Source organism: Megalobrama amblycephala, linkage group LG4, assembly GCF_018812025.1.
Source record: "Megalobrama amblycephala isolate DHTTF-2021 linkage group LG4, ASM1881202v1, whole genome shotgun sequence".
Taxonomy (NCBI): Eukaryota; Metazoa; Chordata; class Actinopteri; order Cypriniformes; family Xenocyprididae; genus Megalobrama; species Megalobrama amblycephala.
Window position 1 is genome coordinate 16,827,319 of NC_063047.1, and position 23,494 is coordinate 16,850,812.

The following is a 23,494-nucleotide window of genomic DNA, read 5'->3' on the forward strand; positions in this document are numbered from 1 at the left end:
GTGGCATTTATTTTAAAGAAAGCTTGTTACATGTTACAAGCAAAACTAACAGAAGTTGTTGGGATTGTATTGATAGAATGCATGTGATTTATGTGTTTTAAGTTGTTTTTGAGGGCCACTGTATAGAATAATGCATAAGTGACATAATATCTTCTTTCTGACTCAGCTGGGGGTCACGACCCCAGGAAAACCAGCACAGCTCTGGACCTGGTGAGCGGCTGCCATGACCAAACCTCCAACACTGAAGGTGACCAAACCCTGGGAAGGAGGACAACTTCCCAAAGTCCATTGTGTGTCTGTCAAACATTCTGTCTGGATTTTTTTGGACTTTTAGAGTCATGCATATTTTTAACTGACGTGCACATCAAGACAGGAACATCGTGTATTTGATCATGTATTTTGTCTCTCCTGCAGCATCCACAAAGATCAGCGAGGGCAGACATAAAGAAATGTCTTCTTCACTGTTCATCAGTTTGCTGAGGGTTCCTCTGCTCCTGCTCCTGCTCTATGGGTTTGTTTGTTCTCTGGACGTCCTAAGCTCTGCTTTTCAGCTGGCTGGAGGTAATTATTCATCCTTAACCAGACTTTTTGCATCTGTTAACCACATCTTTACTTGCTTTAAAGTTTTCTTTGACCTTTCAGCCCTTTTGCTTTATAACTTTGATTTTGACTTTCAATTAAGCACCTTTCCCAGACAAATTCCCATGTGCTTTTTCTGTTATTTTGGGGTGAAATGTAATTTGTTTTTATGCAATTCTACATAATAATACACTGGGTTTAAAAAAAAAATTTGGGTTGAAAATGGACAAACCCAGTGATTGGGTTGTTTTAACCCAGCAGTTGGGTTATATGTTTGGCCAACATGCTGGGTAGTTTTATTTAACCCAACTATTGTTTAAAAATGACTATATGACTGAACCCAAAATAGGTTGGAAATTAAAAATCAGACATAATTACAAGAGGCAACAATAATAATCAAAAGGTGAACATTTATTAATAAGCAATTTAATGAATGTTTATTGTTTAATTATTACGCTCTAAAAAATGCTGGGTTAAAAACAACCCAAGTTGGGTTGAAAATGGACAAACCCAGCAATTGGGTTGTTTTAACCCAGTGGTTGGGTTAAATGTTTGCCCAACGTGCTGGGTAGTTTTATTTAACTCAACTGTTGTATAAAAATTACTGTATTGCTTTCTTAAAATGAACCCACAATATGCTGGAAATTAACATTTATTAATATGTTTAATAAATGAGCATTTATTAATAAGATAATGAATAATAAACAATAAACATTTATTAAATTGCTTATTAATAAATGTTTACCTTTTGATTATTATTGTTGCCTCTAGTAATTATGTGTCTGATTTTTAATTTCTCACCTATTTTGGATTCATTTTAAGCCAGCCATATAGTCATTTTTAATCAGTAGTTGGGTTAAATAAAACTACCCAGCAGGTTGGGCAAACATTTAACCCAACCACTGGGTCAAAACAACCCAATTGCTGGGTTTGTCCATTTTCAACCCAACTTGGGTTGTTTTTAACCAAACATTTTTTAGAGTGTAAATGTTAATTTCCAACATACTTTGGGCTGATTTTAAGCAAGCAATACAGTCATTTTTAAACAACAGTTGAGTTAAATAAAACTACCCAACAAGTTGGGCAAACATTTAACCCAAACACTGGTTTTGTCCATTTTAAACCCAACCATTTTTTAGAGTGTATAATTATTATTGGGTTGTTTCTCATTTTTCAAAGATTTGAGCTGTTGTACATGTGTGAAATGTGGCTTTCTCAAATCATCGGTTAGACATTAAGATTTAGTTAATCAATTCTAAACATGTTAATGACGATGAAGAAACGGCTTTGCATGATTAACTTGAGCAGTCAGCGCTGTGGTGCATGTCATCTGTGCAAAAACAAGCATAACCTGCTGTTACAGGGTTAGTTCACCCAAAATTGACATGATTCACTTGCTCTTGTCATTTTTCATGGTTAATTTTTTTCTGTGAAACACATAAAATGTTCTGAAGAACAGTCATGTTTGTTTTTCCTAAGAAAGTGAATAGGGGCAGATGGAAAAAATAAAATCAAAATAATCATCAGTCCCTAAACGGTTTCATTGTATGCAAACGTTTTGTGTTCCAAAGAAGAAAAAGTCATATTGGTTTGTGTTGACATGAGGGTGAGTGAATGATGACAGAATGTTCATTTTTGGGTGAATTAACCCTTTAGGATGATCACAGAAAAACTAGTTCACTAAAATGAAGCAAATGTTTCTCTCTTTTGTCAGGCAAAGTGGCTGGAGACATTTTCAAGGATAATGCCATCCTGTCCAACCCCGTCGCCGGACTCATGGTGGGGATACTGGTCACGGTTCTGGTCCAGAGCTCGAGTACTTCCACATCCATTGTGGTCAGCTTGGTCTCGTCCGGATGTAAGAAATGCAACTCATTTTTAGCACAGACTAAAATCATAACCTCAGGTTCATATCATCAAATGATTAAAATATAATTAAGTACAATACCATTCAGAATTTTGGGGTCAGTAAATATCTTTCTTTAAAAAAAAAAAAAACTTTCGTTCAGCAAGGATGCATTAAACTGATCAAAAGTGACAGATGACATTTATAATGTCACAACATTTCTATTTAAAATATATGTTGTTCTTTTGAATTTTCTATTTATCAAAGAATCCTGAAAAAAATGTATCAAAGTTTCCACAAAAATCTGAAGCAGCACAACTGTTTTCAACATTGATAATAAATGTTTCTTGAGCAGCAAATCATCATATTAGAATGATTTCTGAAGGATCATGTGACACTGAAGACTGGAGTAATGATGCTGAAAATTCAGCTTTGATCACTGGATATAAATTACACTTTACTATATATTCACATAGAAAACAGCTATTTTAAATTATAATAATATTTCACAATATTACTGTTTTTACTGTATTTTTAATCAAGTAAATGCAACTTTGGTGAGCAGAAGAGACTTCTTTCAGAAACATTAAAAAAATTCCAATCTTTTGAACCACAGTGTACATAAAATGGCAATTAATTGAAATATTTATTTCTTTATTTACATTTATTTATTTCTATACATACATACATATTACATATACAGAGTCCTGGAAAAAAAAAAATCCTTTTTTTTTTTAAAGAAATTTAAGAATTTGTTCTCTCTTTTTTTTTAGTAAATCGTGGCCATGTTGAACTAATTTGTTCCTTCCTTTAAACTTAAACAAGGGAACAAATTATTAAATCGTGCACACAATTTACTTAAAAAGAGGGAACGAATTCTTAAAACGTGCTGATGTATTACTAAATCATGGGAACAAATTGCTAAAATGTTCACGTATTCACATACATACATGCATTTTATTTGTACTGAAAAACACCCATAAATGAACATCATTCAAAGACAAAGACAGTGAATAGACAAAAAAAGTGGCTTTAAAAGTCAGTATATTGGTTGTTTTTATTTTCATATCATTGAACATAAACCCATAAAATTCCTGGCGACATGCTTTTAGCTTAACTTACCTTAACTTTTTATCTGATCCAGAACTTCATGACATCCAAAGTTCCTTTTAACAAAAATAGTGACTCATGGCTTAATTCTCTGCAATCATCTGTAAAGATCATCTAATGTGACTATTTTGCTCTTGCGAAACTTGGTACTTTTTATTCCACATGATTTCCGGAAAGCCTTATCTCTATATGTTGTTGCATAATTTTCCCAGCTTTAATGAAGTGGCATCTCTCACGGATGAACTAATTAGCTGGTGCATTCGCAGCGACGGCCTCAAAGTGTGAGAAGCTTGTGAAGTGTGACTATCAGAGCTCGATCCAGAGAAACACCAGAGCTCCGATGAAATCACAACAGATGCACGGCTTTAATTAGGAAGTTTTGTTTGGGTTAATGAGCTTATGTTTAGCACAATAAAGAGATTTATTATATAGCAGCAACAGTGGGAGATCTAAAAGTCTGAGATCACATGCCAAATCTGGGATTAGAAAATATTAAAACAAGAAATTCTGATGTAAAATGATATTTCAACAGCATCATTTACTCAAATTGTTATGCCGAAATAAAAAAAATAAGTGCATTCATTTAGAAAAATGCAAAAAGAAGCATTTTAGCTGTGTGTGTTGTAAATAGAGTATGTGAAGCTGGTGGGTTTCAGACTCCACAGCAGTTCAGTCTCTTGAAAGAAATCTTGATGTTTTGAAATGGATTGAAGGGAATAACCTTGCTTTTCTCTGAGTAAATGAATTGAAGCTAATGGATGTTGGGAGTGTGTTCATTCACACTTAGATCTGTGGGTCTTCAGCGAAAACACACTCCAGCTGCAAACCACTGCAGAGCAAGGGACTGTAATTACTGCAATTACTGATGCTAAATTACACATTGATAGTCTCTGAATGGAGATGTGACTTGACTCTAATGCCAGCCTGATTTAAGAGTCAGTTGAAACAATGGAAATGAAAAGATGTCATATCCAGCGTCAGGAGAGATGCATCATGATGGTGAATTTTGCACATGCAAACACCACTTAGAAAATATAAAACTCTATAATGCATTTAATAGAAGTGAATTTATAATGTTTTTAAATAAAGTCTCGCCGAGACTGCTTTTATTTGATCAAAAATGCAGTAAAAACAGTGAAATATTATTCCATTTTAGAATAACAGTTTTCTATGTGAATATATAGTATGATATCCAGTGATCAAAGCTGAATTTTCAGCATCATTACTCCAGTCTTCAGTGTCACATGATCCTTCAGAAATCATTCACATATGATGATTTGATGCTCAAGAAACATTTATGGTTATTTATTATTATCAATGATGATGCGGAAACTACCATTTTAAAGTTTGTGGTGAGTAAGATTAAAATAAGATGCATCAAATTGATCAAAAGTGACAGTAAAGACATTTATAATGTTACAAAAGATTCTATTTCAAATAAATGCGGTTCTTTTGAACTTTCTATTCTTTGGAAGCTTGTTTCTGCCACTAAATAAAAAATAAAAAAGATAATTGTGACTGTTTATCTCACAATTGCAAGATATAAACTTGCATTTGAGAGTTATAATGTCAGAATTGCGAGATATAAACTCACAATTCTGACTTTTTTCTTGCAATTGTGTGTTATAAAGTCCAATTCTTATAAAAAAAGCCTTTTTATTGCGAGTTTGTATCTCACAATTAAGATAAACTCACAATTCTGAGCAAATCATCATATTAGAATGATTTCTGAAGGATCATGTGACACTGAAGACTGGAGTAATGATGCTGAAAATACAGCTTTGATCACAGGAATAAATTATATTTTACTATATATTCACATAGAAAACAGATATTTTAAATTGTAAAAAATATTTCACAATATTTCTGTTTTTACTGTATTTTTCATTAAATAAATGCAGCCTTGATGAGCAGAAGAGACTTTGTTGCAGCCATATTTAAAACTTTTGTCCAGCAGTGTAAATGTGTGTTTGTATCCGTGTGTGTGTGTGTAGTGCTTGAAGTAAAGTCTGCCGTCCCCATCATCATGGGCTCCAACATCGGCACGTCTGTCACCAACACCATCGTCGCCCTGATGCAGGCGGGAGAGAGGAACGAATTTAAACGGTACCAACCAAATGATTTTCACCATCGCTGTTATTAACAGGATTAAATCACACTGACATGCAACCATTCTGTTCACTTAAAGTATTTATAAGTTCACTTGCAAAATGCTTCTTAATGTTGCAGAATTGATTTCTTAAAGTCAACATGAAATCAAAATTGTGCCCATTTACATTGTCAATGCATGTTCTAGGTCTTACTGTGAATAATTTATCAGTGCGATTTATTCCTAAGAAAACTAATTATCTTTCTAAGCTTTCATCAAAATGCAATAACTTTTTTTCCTGCCTCTGAAATGACTTCAATTTCAGCTTACGCCACCTAGGTGTAGACTAATGCGATGCAATAGTCAAGTATATACTGCAAAAAGTGATTTTCTACCTTAGTATTTTTGTGTTTTCCAATACAAATATCTGAATAATGTGAAATTAGTATACTTGTGATGCAAAATGACATCCTGAAGTCTTGTTTTCTGAGAAATTAAGTGATTAAAACAAGAAAAAAAATTATCTGCCCAATAAGGTGGGAAAAAAATTAACTTAATTCGAAGGAAATCAAGTTCTGATACCATTGACATATATTTGCAAAAATATAAATCAATTTTTGGAGTGTGTACCTATTCAGGTGTTGTTTTAGGTAATGCAAAAAATCCTGGCAATAATAGCGTATAATATTTTTGTAGGCCGACCCACCAGTCAGCATCTTCCTGGTTCCCTCGACAAAAACCCACCAGCCATATTGGTTTTTGAATTACTGCAGAAAATAAGCTTGTGTTCACCACAGACCTTATTTCAGCCATTCACACTCAAAAACACATTGACTCCAGGACGATGGAACCGGAAGTGCTCAAATGCAACTCATTTCTGGGTTTTGTCCTACAAAAATACATCATCTCTGCAGCAAATAATGATGATGACCTTCAGCCTTCATGTCCTGGTTAGAAAGCCTTTTTTGATATGAAACCATCCAATTCCACATGAATAATTTATCATTTCCATCACATTACAGACTGAATGTGCTGCCAGTGTCATCTCAGGTGGACTTTTACAACCTCAATCAACAAATTTCCTTTCTCTTCTGATTTTATCCAGGAAAAACACGCATTAAAAAAGCATCAGTGATATATGCGAAGACTATAAACAGTGATGATAATTTTAAGCAATCCTGTCGTTCTCCAGGGCCTTTGCCGGGGCGACGATCCACGACTGTTTTAACTGGCTGTCCGTGCTGGTGCTGCTGCCGCTCGAGGTGGCGTCGGGTCTGATGAGTTTCCTGGCCAGAGTCACTGTCAGCGGCTTTCAGCTGCACAGCGGAGATGAAGCGCCTGAACTACTGAAGACGCTCACCGAGCCCTTCACCAAACTCATCATACAGGTGTGTGTGTGTGTGTGTGTGTGCGCCAGGCATATGGGCCCACCAGGACAGTGTGTGTAAAATAAAATTACAGAATTACAGAAAGTGAACTAGCCCACTTTCCTATCACAATCTTTCACGATATTTCTTTGTTTTTACTTTTTTGTAATGGAGGGAGAATATATTCTTTTTTAATATGTTTTATTCTTGCTTTTGAACTGTAACATAAAACACAATACATAACTTGGTGCACAAGACACGAAAAAGAGGGAATAAATAAATAAACAACAAAAAAGTTGTCAGTAGGATGAAACTACGGAAGAGGATCAGGGCCAAGCAATAATAAAAAAATAAAACCATCTCGAGATTAAAGTTGTTAAATTTAGAGAAAAAACTCATTAAATTACGAGAAAAAAGTCGGTAAACTACAAGAACAAATTTGTTAAATTACGCATTTTTTCTCATAATTTAATGACTTTTTTCTCGTAATTTAATGAGTTTTTTCTCGTAATTTAACGAGTTTATTCTCAACATTTTATCTCTAATTTTTTCTCGAAATTTAAAGATTTTTTTCTCGTAATTTAATGACTTTATTCTCAACATTTTATCTCGACTTTTTTCTTGAAATTTAATTACTTTTTTCTCGTAATTTAATGACTTTATTCTCAACATTTTATCTCGACTTTTTTTCTCGAAATTTAACGATTTTTTTTCGTAATTTAATGACATTTTTCTCATAATTTAACGAATTTGTTCTCGTAATTTAATGACTTTTTTCTCGTAATTTAATGACTTTATTCTCAACATTTTATCTTGACTTTTTTCTCGAAATTTAACGAAATTTTTCTCATAATTTAACGAATTTGTTCTCGTAATTTAATGACTTTATTCTCAACATTTTATTTTGACTTTTTTTCTCGAAATTTAAAGATTTTTTTTCGTAATTTAATGACATTTTTCTCATAATTTAACGAATTTGTTCTCGTAATTTAATGAGTTTTTCTCGTAATTTAATGACTTTATTTTCAACATTTTATCTTGACTTTTTTCTCGAAATTTAACGAATTTTTTCTCATAATTTAACGAATTTGTTCTCGTAATTTAACGACTTTTTTCTTGTAATTTAATGACTTTATTCTCAACATTTTATTTAGACTTTTTTTCTCGAAATTTAACGATTTTTTCTCGTAATTTAATGACATTTTTCTCATAATTTAACGAATTTGTTCTCGTAATTTAATGACTTTTTTCTCGTAATTTAATGACTTTATTTTCAACATTTTATCTCGACTTTTTTCTCGAAATTTAACAACATTTTTCTCATAATTTAATGAATTTGTTCTCGTAATTTAACGACTTTTTTCTTGTAATTTAATGACTTTATTCTCAACATTTTATTTAGACTTTTTTTCTCGAAATTTAACGACTTTTTTTTCGTAATTTAATGACATTTTTCTCATAATTTAACGAATTTGTTCTCGTAATTTAATGACTTTTTTCTCGTAATTTAATGACTTTATTCTCAACATTTTATCTTGACTTTTTTCTCGAAATTTAACGAAATTTTTCTCATAATTTAACGAATTTGTTCTCGTAATTTAATGACTTTATTCTCAACATTTTATTTTGACTTTTTTTCTCGAAATTTAACGATTTTTTTTCGTAATTTAATGACATTTTTCTCATAATTTAACGAATTTGTTCTCGTAATTTAATGAGTTTTTCTCGTAATTTAATGACTTTATTTTCAACATTTTATCTTGACTTTTTTCTCGAAATTTAACGAATTTTTTCTCATAATTTAACGAATTTGTTCTCGTAATTTAACGACTTTTTTCTTGTAATTTAATGACTTTATTCTCAGCATTTTATTTAGACTTTTTTCCTCGAAATTTAACGATTTTTTTTCGTAATTTAATGACATTTTTCTCATAATTTAACGAATTTGTTCTCGTAATTTAATGACTTTTTTCTTGTAATTTAATGACTTTATTCTCAACATTTTATCTTGACTTTTTTCTCGAAATTTAACAACATTTTTCTCATAATTTAACGAATTTGTTCTCGTAATTTAATTACTTTTTTCTTGTAATTTAATGACTTTATTCTCAACATTTTATCTCGACTTTTTTCTCGAAATTTAACAACATTTTTCTCATAATTTAACGAATTTGTTCTCGTAATTTAACGACTTTTTTCTTGTAATTTAATGAGTTTATTCTCAACATTTTATTTCGACTTTTTTCTCTAAATTTAATGATGTTTTCTCGAAATTTAACGACATTTTTCTCATAATTTAACGAATTTGTTCTCGTACTTTAATGACTTTTTTCTCGTAATTTAATGACTTTATTCTCAACATTTTATCTCGACTTTTTTCTCGAAATTTAACGACATTTTTCTCATAATTTAATGAATTTGTTCTCGTAATTTAATGACTTTTTTCTTGTAATTTAATGACTTTATTCTCAACATTTCATTTCGACTTTTTTCTCGAAATTTAATGATTTTTTTCTCTAAATTTAACGTCATTTTTCTCATAATTTAACGAATTTGTTCTCGTAATTTAACAACTTTTTTCTCGTAATTTAATGACTTTATTCTCAACATTTTATCTCAACTTTTTTCTCGAAATTTAACGATTTTTTTCTCGAAATTTAAGAACTTTAATCTCGAGATGGTTTTATTTTTTTATTATTGCTTGGCCCTAATCCTCTTCTGTATGAAACAAAATTATTAGTCCAGTGTGAGAAAGATTTTTCTAGTCGACTATTAGTCGTTCATTAATGCCATTAGTCAACTAATTGCACTTTGTATTAATTTAATTACTTAAATATATACTGAGGAGAATACTGAACCATAATGAGCGTTTAATATATATATATAGGCTAAATATAGCCTATTCTACGCTCAAGCGCACACATAAGGCTTGCCGCAAAGTAACGATAATGAATGTGTCCGGAAAAAATAGCAAGGAGACATTTTAATTATTTATTAAAGGGTTAGTTCATCCAAAAATTTTGTCATTAATTACTCACCCTAATGTCGTTCTACACCCGTAACACAAATTAAGATATTTTTGATAAAATCTGATGGCTCAGTGAGGCCTGCATCACCAGCAATAACACTCCCTTTTTCAATGCCCAGAAAGCTATTAAAAACATTTAAAACAGTTCATGTGAGTACAGCGTTTCAATCTTAATATTATAAAGTGACGAGAATATTTTTTGTGCACCAAAAATAACAAAATAGTGACTTTATTCAACAAAATCTAGTGATTGGCAATTTCAAAACACTGGTTCATGAAGCATTGAAGCTTTAGTTTCGAATCAGTGGTTCGGAGCGTGAATCAAACTGCCAGAGTCACGTGAACTATTGAAGTTTCAAAACACTTTCGCCTCGTTTACTGAAATCATGGGATTTTGACGCTCTGAACCACTGATTCGAAACAAATGATCCGTAACGCTTCATGAAGCAGTGTTTTGAAATCGCCCATCACTAGATATTGTGGAATAAAGTCACTATTTTGTTATTTTTGGCACACAAAAAGTATTCTCGTCGCTTTATAATATTAAGGTTGAAGTCACATGAACTGTTTTAAATATGTCTTTAGTAGCTTTATGGGCATTGAAAAAGGAAATTATCTTGCTGGCAATGCACTGAGCCGTCGGATTTCATCAAAAATATCTTAATTTGTGTTCTGAAGATGAACAAAGGTCTTACGGGTGTGAAACGACATGAGGGTGAGTAATTAATGACATTATTTTCATTTTTGGGTGAACTAACCCTTTAATAAACTAGTGTTTTTTGAGTCAGAGATGAAGTTGCTGACTTGCATCTCCGCAGTATAGTGAACACACCTTTAGAGATAAATGCAACTTTCATACATAAGTCAATAGTATTTGTGTTCGATTTGAACTGGCTCGTTTAAAAGTCGACATTTCAAGATTTGGATAAATGTATTTCTCGTGTCTGTGAGGCAAGTATACGCTGAGTTTCAGTTGTTATCTTTATGTTTCAAAAGTACAACATTTACTTGTTATTGTGAGTTTAGACCCTTTACAGTTTCGAATGATGTATTACTCTTGTTCCTGCTGTTATAAAAAATAAACTCCGGTGATCGCGCCGGCGCCTCCATGTCTTGCAGTAAGCGCACTATACTTTAGCTTCACAAACTCTTAGATATGTACCTAATAATAGCACACATTTATGTTGGTGAGCGGCCATGTAAAGTTGCTACTACTTACATGTTTTAAATGATAAGCCAAATTCGAGGTTGTTTGGATTTCCTGCACGCCATACTGTAATTACCACAAGGACCCGCCGTTAATGATCTGTCCCTCACAGACTGCTTGACTTCACCACAAGTTCAAATGTATTACTTTACAATGAAGTCTAGTTGTTTTTTTCCTTTATTTCCTTCAAATAAAATCCTGTGTCCTGCATATCCCTGTTAAATCTGTGGCTGTCTGTGTGCAGATGTGTGTCAGTGTGTCCAGACTCATGTTTCCTCCGGTGTTGAGATATGCAGGATATTCTGTCAGGCTGTATTTTCTGTCAGTGCTCACAGCGGCACACAGAGTCTCATGCTGACTGTGGCGTCTCGCCCTTCTAGCTGGATAAATCGGTGATAACGGGCATCGCCCTGGGCGATGAGTCCATGAGGAATCACAGCCTCGTGAAAGTCTGGTGCAAGTCCAGCGTATTTGTGGTAACTTTCTCCTGACACAAACATTGTTCATGCTCATAATCACACACATATCAAGAATTTACTGACACATACAGAAGAGGATTAGGGCCAAGCAATAATAAAAAAATAAAACCATCTCGAGATTAAAGTTGTTAAATTACGAGAAAAAAGTCAAGATAAAATGTTGAGAATAAAGTCATTAAATTACGAGAAAAAAGTTGTTAAATTACGAGAAAAAAATCGTAAAATTATGAGAAAAATGTAGTTAAATTTCAAGAAGAAATTCAAGATAAAATGTTGAGAATAAAGTCATTAAATTATGAGAATAAAGTCATTAAATTATGATAAATATTTTCATAATTTAATGACTTTATTCTCAACATTTTATCTCAACTTTTTTCTCGAAATTTAACAAGTTTTTTTCTCGTAATTTAACGAGTTTATCTCAACATTTTATCTCGAATTTTCTCGAAATTTAACGACATTTTTCTCATAATTTAACGAATTTGTTCTCGTAATTTAACGACTTTTTTCTTGTAATTTAATGACTTTATTCTCAACATTTTATCTCAACTTTTTTCTCGAAATTTAACGAGTTTTTTCTCGAAATTTAACAACTTTAATCTCGAGATGGTTTTATTATTTTTTTATTGCTTGGCCCTAATCCTCTTCCACACTTTCACATTAACCTAAAGTTTATTTTTCTTCTCTATGGAAAAGATGATGAAATTTTGCTTTATTAATTTTATGCAATCAGTTTATATATATATACATACACACACATACATACACATAAAATTAAGGAGACAAAATAAATGTTTACAAATTATAGATTTGTATAATTTTCTTTCATGTGAAAATGTATTTAAATTTATTTTTTTATTTAAATTGCATGCAAATTTTCATGTTGTTTTTTATTTTATTTTATTTTATTTTATTTTATTTTATTTTATTTTATTTTATTTTATTTTATTTTATTTTATTTTATTTTATTTTATTTTATTTTATTTTATTTTATTTTAAATATTCTCAATTATTGGAATAGAGCATTTGCTATTTTGTGTTTGATAAATATTTTTTTCCCACTTAAATGAGAATATAGAATGATTGTGTTTAACTGAAAATAATATCAAAATGAACAAAAATAAGCTTTTTTTCTTAAAAAATACTTTCTTATATCTTTGACATGTATGGAAGCTTGTTTCTGCCGCAGAATAAAAAATAAAATAAGTATTTCAGATTTTTTTATTGCACGATTTCCCACAATTGCGAGTTTATATCTCACAATTCTTACTTTTTTCCCCTCAGAATTATGAGATTATCGCAATCTCATAAGTCTGAGTTCAAGATATTAAATCACAATTGCAAGATAAAAGTCGCAATTACTTTCGCAATTTTTATTCCATTGTGTAAAGAAGCTTCTGTAGAAATGAGACCTGGACGTGTTCCTGACAGATTCTGTGAGTTTCTCCCTCATGGATTCACACTAACTCACTTTCGTAGTCAGTACAAGCCTTCGTGTGTAAAGTGAACTTTTCCTGGTCGGGTTGTGTTTGGATAGGCGTTTAAAGAGCATTGAGACAAACACAGTCTGTCAGTCATTGACGCTCATCATCATCACGCACTGTCATGTCAGCGTTCACTGATCTGTGATCGTCTCCGGCAGACTGTAATACTTGCTCTTCTTCTGTTGTGCAGTAGTTTTTAGACAAGTTCTGCTGTTTCTCTCTCTTCAGTCTTCAGTGAATGTGACAGCAGCTGCCGCCCAGAACTGCTCCGCTGAACTGCATTGTGGGAAGGACAGTAATCTCACCTGGATCATACAGAATATCAGCAAGCCGATCAACGCAGAGAAATGTGAGTGCAATCTTAGAGTCATTTAAGTGAAATGAGTTTGTCTTATTTCTTCTATCCAGGATTAATGTGTGTGTGTGTGTTTGTGTACAATTTTATTTATTTACTTTTCATCCGTTTACTTTATTTTAGTTTTTATTTATTTACCTTCTATTTATTTATTTTTTACTTGTATTTATTTATATTTTTGATTTTTATTTATTTACTTGTTATTTATTTATTTTTATATACTTTCTATTCATTTAGCCTACTTTATTTTTATTTTTTTATTCTAGTTATTTATTTATTTACTTTCCATGTATTTGTTTTTGTATATATTTCATTTTTTTATTCATTTGCTTTATTTTTTAATAGGTTTTATTTATGTATATGTTTGTTTTTATATTTTCTGTTGATTTATTTTTATTTATTTTTCTTTCTATTTTTTATTGTTATTTATTTATTTTTATTTTTTTATTATTTACTTTCTATATTTTATTTATATACTTTTATTTACTTTCTATTAATTTACTTTTTAGTTTTTATTTATTTATTTTTCTTTATTTACTTTCAATTTATTTATATTTTTATTTGTTCTATTCATTTCCTTTATTTATTAATCTGTTCACTTTCTTTATTTAGTTTTGATTTATTTGTATTTTATGTATTTATTTTTTTGATATTTTCTATTTATTTGCTGTTTGTTTATTTATTTACTTTCTATGTATTTTTAGTTTTTATTCATTTACATTTATATTTTTTCTTGCATTCTATTTATTTATTTATATTTTAATTTTTAGTTAACTTTCTATTCATTTACTTTAATTATTAATATTTTTTATTTATATGTTTGTTTTTTATTTATTTACTTTCTATTTATTTGTTTATATTTTTAATTATTTACTTTCTGGTCATTTACTTTTTATTTATTTTAAGATTTATTTAATTATTTATACTTAGGATTTTTATTTATCTACTTTCTATTTATTTATTTTTACAAAGAAAAATATACACTTCCCTTTTAATTTCTTATAAACTTAAGCAGTTGTTAATATTTGTTTTTCAGTCATTCAGCCAGTTACTGTTATCTTTACGTTTGCATGTCCTGATTGCTATAAAACCACAAAAAATAATTTTGTTACTTGAAATAAAATAAACATTAACTGAAAAAAAAACCTCTTGATGTACTAAATAAAACCAAAATAAAAATGAATAAAAACCATATTGTCATTCATTAACTATTTGAGTCAGATACGACTGAAATATTGATCATGGCTAATGACGTCATCTGTTCAGGCCGGCATCTGTTTGTGGATTCGGGTCTGTCGGACCTGGCGGTGGGGCTGGTTCTGTTAGCCGGCTCTCTGATGGTGCTGTGCTCCTGTCTGCTGCTGCTCGTCAAAGTGCTCAACTCACTCCTCAAAGGTCAAGTGGCAAAGGTCGTTGAAGGGGTCATCAACACGGGTGAGTGGAGGAGAGAAGTGTTACTGTAGTATTTACTGTTAGTGTTGGGGATTTACACAAACGAACACACACAAAGCTGTTTGTAGTTGTTGTATGTAACATGCATTTAATAAATTCAAGCCACCTTTATTTATATAATGCTTTAAAACAATATTGATTCAAAGCAGCTTCACATAATCGATGCTCTTCAATATGAGACGCATTCAAATTCTGCTGTAAAGACAATAGTCCATTAATTATCTTTAACTAAAACTATTAAAAACATTTCTGTTATTTGAAATAAAATAAAATATAAATGTTAGTTAAAAATATAAACATTTAAAAATCGAAATGTTGCATTGGCAATAAACTGAAATAAGTTTAAGTTGAAGCACTAAAATTATTAACTGGAAATAAATTAAAACTAAAACTAACTAAAAATGAAAACTAAAACTGGAATATAAAATAAATTAAACCTATATAGCAATATAAAAAAAAATTACAAATGCACATAATGAAAATACTAAAATTTAAATGAAAATGAAAAATATAGAAAGATAAAGATAATTTAAAATTTTATAAAAAACTATAATAAAATAAAAAATAAAAACTATTTTTTTAAAAACGATATAGCTATATTTAAAAATAATAATAAAATCACAGGTGCACATAATGAAATTACTATTAACTAAAATTAATATGAAAACTAAAAATATAGAAATTAAAGCTCATTTAAAATATTAATAAAAATATGTTAAAATAAATAAAAACTAAAACTGAAATAAAAATAAATAAACCTATATAGCAATATTTAAAACAAACAAAAAACTAATAAAATGATGAAAGCACATGACAAAATCACTAAATATTAAACTAAAACATAGAAATCAAAGCTAAAAATATATAAGTAAAAGCTAATTTAAAATATGAACACAACTATAAAAATAAAAAATAAAACAGCACATAAAAGTACTAAAAATGTAACTAAAATTAAAAAAATGCAGAACCTCATTTAAAATATTAATAAAACTATAATACAATAAATTAAATCTGTAAAGCAATATTTAAAACAAACAAAAAAACTAATAAAATAACTAAAAATGTAACTAAAATTCACATGAAAACTGAAAATAAAAAAAAGAGTTCCGTATGAGTTATGAGTTCAGTTCAGCTATAAGCAGCTCTACAGAACACAAACGCGTCATTAATCAGCCCAATAACACTGTCAATGTTGCAAAATTCATCAATTAACAAATTCAGTAAAAAATTAATAAAGAGATTTCATTAGTGACTTGTTTCCCATGTGCACACAGCTTTAAACTCTTACAGTACGTCAACAGTTGTCTCGTTTGTGTCTATTTTTAACGTCCGTATTTCCTGATTTCCCCTCCACAGATTTCCCGTATCCTCTGGGCTGGCTGTCAGGATATCTGGCCATGCTGATGGGAGCAGGAATGACCTTCATCATCCAGAGCAGCTCCGTCTTCACCTCTGCCATGACTCCTCTCATAGGTGAGTCTCTCAAGAAGAGTGTTCACAATACATGATCGAGACCACCAGCAGGCAGCAGCACCAGATTACTGAAAACACATTAATAATGCATCCATCCCAGTCCACAAATACATTTTATAGATTCACAGGCCAGAAATGTAAGGGCATGCAAACAGTGAAGAAAAGAAAATCCAGCAGATTTTATTGCATTTTTAAAGTAAACTATAGACCACTGATGATTCAGCTATAAATTAATGATCAAATAATCAGCAGTTTTCATTAAACTTTAATTTTTGTTCAAACGTACAAATGTAGAGCAAAGGTGAGGATGAACTTCATTGGCTGTAATAAATATTAACTGTGACTTCAGCTCTGTCAGGTCAGGCAAACTCATGGTGCTTTCCCTTTCAACTATTTCTTCATTAATTTACACCATTATTCCACAATGATTCATGGACTGCTGCGTGATTATGGTAATTGTTAACTTTTCAGCCAATGGGGATCCCTCTGTCTCTTTGAGATGGCCGTTTCCATGGAGTTCATCATTTATTAAAGCCCCTGAAGAGCTGAAGTGTCACTGGACTTATTATTAATAGTAAAAAGAGGGTTAAAAGATCATCAGCGCTGACAAAAGGACAGGAGCCCCATGATCTCACAGGTCGTTTGAATTCATTATGAGGAGGACATTTACATGTAGTTTGTTTGGTTTTTTGACGTTTTTCCTGATTCATTTTGAGTTTATAGAAATTATATGATGATATCAAAGAATCCTGAAAAATAAAATGTATCAGTTTCCACATAAATCTGAAGCAGCACACCTGTTTTCAACATTGATGATAATCAGAAATGTTTCTTGAGCAGCAAATCAGTATATTAGAAGGATCATGTGACGCTGAAAACTGGAGTAATGATGCTGAAAATACAGCTTTGATCACAGGAATAAATTACACTTTACTATATATTCACATAGAAAACAGCTATTTTAAATTGTAAAATTATTTCACTTTTTTTACTGTATTTTTGATCAAATAAAAACAGCCTTGATGAACAGAAGAGACTTTACAATAAGGTCCCTTTTGTTAACATTAATAAATGCATTAACTAACAATGAACACTATATATTTTTAAGCATTTATTAATCTTATTAACATTAGTTAATGTATTAACTAACATGAACTATCAATGAGCAATATATTTGTTACAGTATTTATTAATCGTTAATGTTAATTAATACAAATCCAACTGTTTATTGTTTGTTCATGTTAGCTAATGTTAAAGAGGACCTATAATGCCCTTTTCACAAGATGTAATAAAGTCTCTGGTGTCCCAGAATGTGTCTGTGAAGTTTCAACTCAAAATCCCCCACAGATCATTTATTATAGCTTGTCAAATTTGCCCCTATTTGGGTGTGTGCAAAAACACACCGTTTTTGTGTGTGTCCCTTTAAATGCAAATGAGCTGCTGCTCAATGCTTAATCCCTGTATGTCCGCAGGCATTGGCGTGATCAGTCTCAATAGGGCGTATCCTTTGACCTTGGGCTCCAACATTGGCACGACCACCACGGCCATCCTCGCCGCTCTCGCCAGCCCCAGAGAGAAGCTCCCCGCTGCGTGCCAGGTACGGCAGAGAGAGATCACAGCCTTCACAGAGCACTCACTGGAAATTTCAATTTTCTAAAATCATTGCACCTTATCAAAAATTCAGGGTGAAAGTCTGCTTGCTTTTCCAACTGGATGATGAATAAAATGCATCTCCTGGATGTATAGCACTTATTATGCATTTATTTATGCATATTAGTGGTGCGTGCTTAGGCATCCCAAACCATTTTGTTTGTTTAAATCCCTAAACAGAAGTATTACATTCAGAGCTTAATGGATTCTGCATCATTTGTATTACGGACATGAATAAATTGTGCCAAGAATAGCTAAAACTGTGCATCGTTTTAAAGAGAGATTTTCTATGGAAGCTTGTTTCTGCCATGAAATAAAAAATAAAAAAGGTAATTGTGTCTTTTTATCTCACAATTCTGAGATATAAACTCACAATTGCATGTTATAATGTCCAATTGTGAGGCAAAAAAGACTGACCGAGTTTATATCTCACAATTCTGACTTTATAACTCGCAATTAAATCTCACTATTCTGAGAAGAAAAAAAACTAAATTGCAAGTTTATATCTCACACTTTTTAAGATGCAATCTATATCACACAATTGTTGATTATTTATGTGCATGTAAATCTGCATCTATACTCTCATCTTCCCTCCAGATTGCCTTGTGCCATTTTTACTTCAACATCTTTGGGATTTTACTGTGGTATCCAGTCCCGTTCACTCGTCTGCCCATCCGGATGGCGACTGCGCTGGGTGAACGCACAGCCAAGTACCGCTGGTTTGCCGTGCTCTACCTGCTGGTCTGTTTCCTGCTGCTGCCCTGCCTCGTGTTCGGCATCTCTCTGGCCGGATGGCAGGCCATGGTCGGCGTGGGTGCGCCGTTCGCAGCGCTCACCGCCTTCGTCCTCCTGGTCAACCTGCTGCAGTCCCGCAGTCCCACACACCTGCCCAAGACGCTGCGCAGCTGGGACTTTCTCCCGCAGTGGATGCACTCTCTCAAACCGCTTGACAAACTCATTACCAAAACCACGGCGTTGTGCTGCAGCCCGGCTCGACTGAATGACCCAGATGTGGTCGTAGTGTCTCCAGACACAATAAACATCAAGCCAGAATCAAAGAAACAAGCCGAGCAGTGGTATGATAACCCTGCCCTGTCCCTACCGGAGGAGATTTCCTCAGAGCCCAGAGTCTTTAGACTTAGAGGACTAGAAAGATGCAACAGCACGCCGTTATAGAAAGTCTGTATTCTTCGTAAAATGAAACATCCGGGTTTTTAGTGCCTTTCAATGGCCAGTCTCAGATTTAAGCTCTGTTCCAAAGCCAAGTGAAAATTTTAAGGCATCATATGCATGATTATTCTGCCTTTTAAGATGTCATATTCTGGCCTAAATATAAGACAACATCCCATGCATCTTTCATGTAGGAGATGATCTCATAATGCGTGGTGACAACTCGGTGAGAGACAAAGTAAAAAAAAAAAAAGCTGATTAGAAATGTATTTTAGTGCCGAAAAGTACACTGTAAACCTGAATAAGTTGGGCTAACTTTTTTGAGTATGATGTTCCCAATTTTAAGTATGCATCGAGTTGAGTTTGTAGTACTCTTGCATGTTAATTGCTTCTAACTTGAAGCACTGAGTTTGCTAACTCATTCAGCAATTATCATAAAAGAACTTTTTTTCACTTTTAGTGCTTGCAAATCAAATGATGTAAACCCTAATAAGTTGTCAGAACTCAAAAAAGTTAAACTCAACATTTAAGATTTTTATTTTGTACTCATACATTTTTATTGTTCTTAACTTGAAATATTTGAGTACACTAATTTAACTTAACATGATCAGGTTATCTCAATGTAAATATTTTGCTAGCTGTAACACACTAATTCAGAACATGCCAACTTGCTAATTTGCTAACATGTTAATAATAGCATGGTTTAGCACTTGCTGAATGAGTACAGCAACTTAAAACATGTAACTTACCTGCTCTCAAACCAAGAAGTATGCGCCACTTCACCATGATGAAAACTCTCAAATCCACATTAACAGAAACTCTTCTATATTAGCATGACAAAACATTAATCACTACTAAATCTCCCTTAACATTAATCTTGCACAAAAAAAAAAAAAAAACATTATATAACACTTAATTTTAGCATTTACTCTCCCTTTTGAGTGCCATGGTCAAAGCATGCTGATAAATAACAAATGCAGTCCAGTTTCAGTTAAAATCAAGTTAGTCTAAATTAAAAGAAATGAGTTCATACAACTCAAAACAATGAAACAGCTCAGTTTACTTGAAATATGTCAGTGCTGTGAACTCAAAAAGTTCTAAATACTCATAACAGTTCATTTTACTGAACAAATTTAATTTAAGTTTGTCTTTAATTTAAGTTTGTCCTACTCAAACCAATTAAGTATTTTGAGCATTGGGGTTTACATAGTGATAAAATCAGCATCTCGTTCATCAAAATGAAGATTAAAAACAAGAAATCGATATTGTCAACCCAGCTCTCACATCCACACAGTTGAGATATTTAGCTTATCCACGTTGTGTGACACTTTCAGACTGACACAGTTCCGAAAAGTGTTACATAAATGTTATTTCGGAATGTTCTTTGCTGTATTATTATGCTTATTAGAGTTTACATGCTAATACCAAACTCTACTAAAATCAAAGAGGGGTGCTGTTTATGTTACTGCCTATTTAGAGTATTTCAAATCAGTCACTTTTAAGGATGCTGTCTTAAAATGGAGCTAGTCTCTTGCGCTCAACAAAGCTGCATTTATTTGATCAAAAAAACAGTAAAAACTGTAAAAATTCTGAAATATTATTACAATTCAAAATAATAGTTTTCTATGTGAATATATATTCAACTGTAATTTATTCCTGTGATCAAAGCTGAATTTTCAGCATCCAGTCCTCAGTGTCACATGATCCTTCAGAATGTTGTGATACTGTGATATTTTTTTCAGAATTCTTTAATGAATGAAAAGCAGCATTTTTTTTTTTTTTTTTTTTAAATCATGTCTTTACTGTCACTTTTGATCAATTCAATGCATCCTTGCTGAATAAAAGTATTGATTTCTTTAAAAAAAAAAAAAAAAAAAAAAAAAACAGACCCCTAACTTTTGAACACTAGTGTATGTCGTAGACAGCAAGGCAATTCACTCGGTTTTGGAACAGAGTCTTAGCTTTACATGGTGCATATTCAAATTCAAATTGCATTTTTGGAGCAAATCGATCTAATTTTATTCACCATAATATTTTCACAATAGGTTGAGAGAATTATATGAAGCTTTATCTGCAGGCCATTGTGTCTCTGAGGAATCTGGTAAATGAAGATTTTGTTGTTTTGTCCTGCAGTCATGCACAAATGTTTATTATCTGCAGCGCTATGTAAATCTCGCCGAATAAGTGGTTTGAAAGTCTGCATCAACAGACGGGGTCTGTACGGCACAAACATAACTCAGGGCATCCCAGCATGCCTTGTGTTATTAAATATACAGATATTAAAATCCAAATATGTCTTTTTAATTTCCTGGCTTGCGTAATGCAAATGAGAGAATGGACCACATTGAGTGTTATTAAAAAATAGTTTGTTTTAATTAAGTATTAAACATTCTCCAGTGTATTAAAAGCCATTGAAAGCAGAATATTTGCCTTTAATTCAAAATATTGAAATGGCAAGAAAAGCTTATAGATTTACTGAGTGGTTTTCAATTATAAACACTGAAAACTGACCAACTATTTCATTATACAGTCAACAAAACCCCACATAATAATGTTTTAGTGTGTAGGGACAGAACTGATTCAGTGAAATAAATAAGCATGCATGTTATTTTGTATACGTTTTTTTATATGTTGCAGTTTCTGCATTGAATGAAACACATAGTATGATTATTTGACAACAAAGCAGCATAATGCCCTGCTGAAAAATAAAAACCTGATTTAAATGGTCTCAGTCTGACTCTCCCAGTACCCAAAACCCAGCAAACTAGCTTTGCCTGGTTTGAGAAGTTGGTTTCAGCAGGTTAAGGTTCGGAATATTTGTTGTTGTATAATGCATTCTTTCACATGCAAAGGCCGTAACCTTATCTTGAGCATTGGGGGGATCAAAGTTGGTCTTTTTATGTAAAAGAATTAAATAATTAAAGTATTACAATGGATTTAAAGGAATAAAGTAAAAGAAACATTCTCTCTAGAGCTGCACGAATAATCGTTAAAAGATCGCAATCTCAATTCAAACACCCACGCGATCTCATTCCTAAATGACAACGATTAGCCTCTCTACTCTTCAAATACAGATTGTACTGATTATATCGATTACAAGCGACTGTTAAAAAATGTATTTGTCATTGAATCATTCATTTAAGAGATTAGTTCAAAAACACTGATTCATCCCATAATGAAGTAGGCCTATTTATGAGTGAGTCATTGAATCATTCATTCATTCATTCAAAAACTTTAAAAAAAAAAATTATCCATTCAAATTAAACATTTCTATGGAGGCTCACACATGACATGCAAGGGAAAAAAGTAAATTGCGCGCATGATTTACTAATTCGTTCCCTCGATTTACTAAATTAAGCGCACGTTTTACTATTTCGTTTCCTAGATTTGCTAAATTGTGCACAAGTTTTACTAATTCGCTCCCCATATTTACTAAATTGTGCACAAGTTTTACTAATTCGCTCCCCATATTTACTAAATTGTGCGCAAGTTTTACTAATTAATTCCCTTGATTTGCTAAATCGAGTGCATGATTTAGCAAATCGAGGGAACAAATTAATTAATTGTGTGCATGATTTAGCCTACTATTTGTTTTCCTGTATGTCTTGTGCGGGGCTCCGTACATGCAGCAATTAGCATTTTATCAGAATCTCTAGTAAATTACATGTTTTTTTGTTCAGTTGTCTGTTCAGAATCGTGGGAGAATCGTAAATATCTGTTTGAAAAAAAATTAAACAGAGTCATGCAGCTCTTATTCATGTCTAACACAAAAGTTTGTTGTCACATTTAGTGATGACTTACATGATTCATGTAAATGATTGCGTATTTTCAATTCAAAATGTTGAAATTTGATAAAGTTGGGTAGTTTGCATCACTGGATATTACTGTCGGTACAGTTGTGAAATTTTAAATGTTTAGCTATATACCATGCATCTTCTAAGGCACTCTTTCGCTGCTAAAATGAAAGCGTTGCATTGGAATTCACACTTCTGTGAAAAATAAGCCCCGCCTTCTTCGATTTGATTGGCCGTCTCGATCATTTTGACATTGACGAGCACCGTTAGACCGCTGAGGCAGAGTAGCCTAAAAATTTAACTTTTAAAACTTTTTAAACCATTTCTTATTATTTTTATTATATGTCTATGGTGGTTACAGACCCGTCACATGCTATTTTTCACTAAGTTGTGCAGTATTAAATAAGCAAT

The 23,494-nt window shown here is 32.0% G+C and overlaps 1 protein-coding gene across 1 annotated transcript; it reads left to right on the forward strand.

Moving 5' to 3' along the window:
• Positions 1–392: 392 nt before the first annotated feature.
• On the forward strand, positions 393–20,339 carry slc34a1a (solute carrier family 34 member 1a). The gene is made up of 10 exons (XM_048186613.1): positions 393–561; positions 2,294–2,437; positions 5,530–5,641; positions 6,817–7,012; positions 11,607–11,693; positions 13,418–13,538; positions 14,811–14,978; positions 16,353–16,469; positions 17,942–18,066; positions 18,717–20,339. Exons 1-10 carry the CDS (start codon positions 393–395, stop codon positions 19,293–19,295), a joined length of 1,818 nt encoding a protein of 605 aa, XP_048042570.1. The 3' UTR covers positions 19,296–20,339.
• The last annotated feature ends 3,155 nt before the right edge of the window (positions 20,340–23,494 follow it).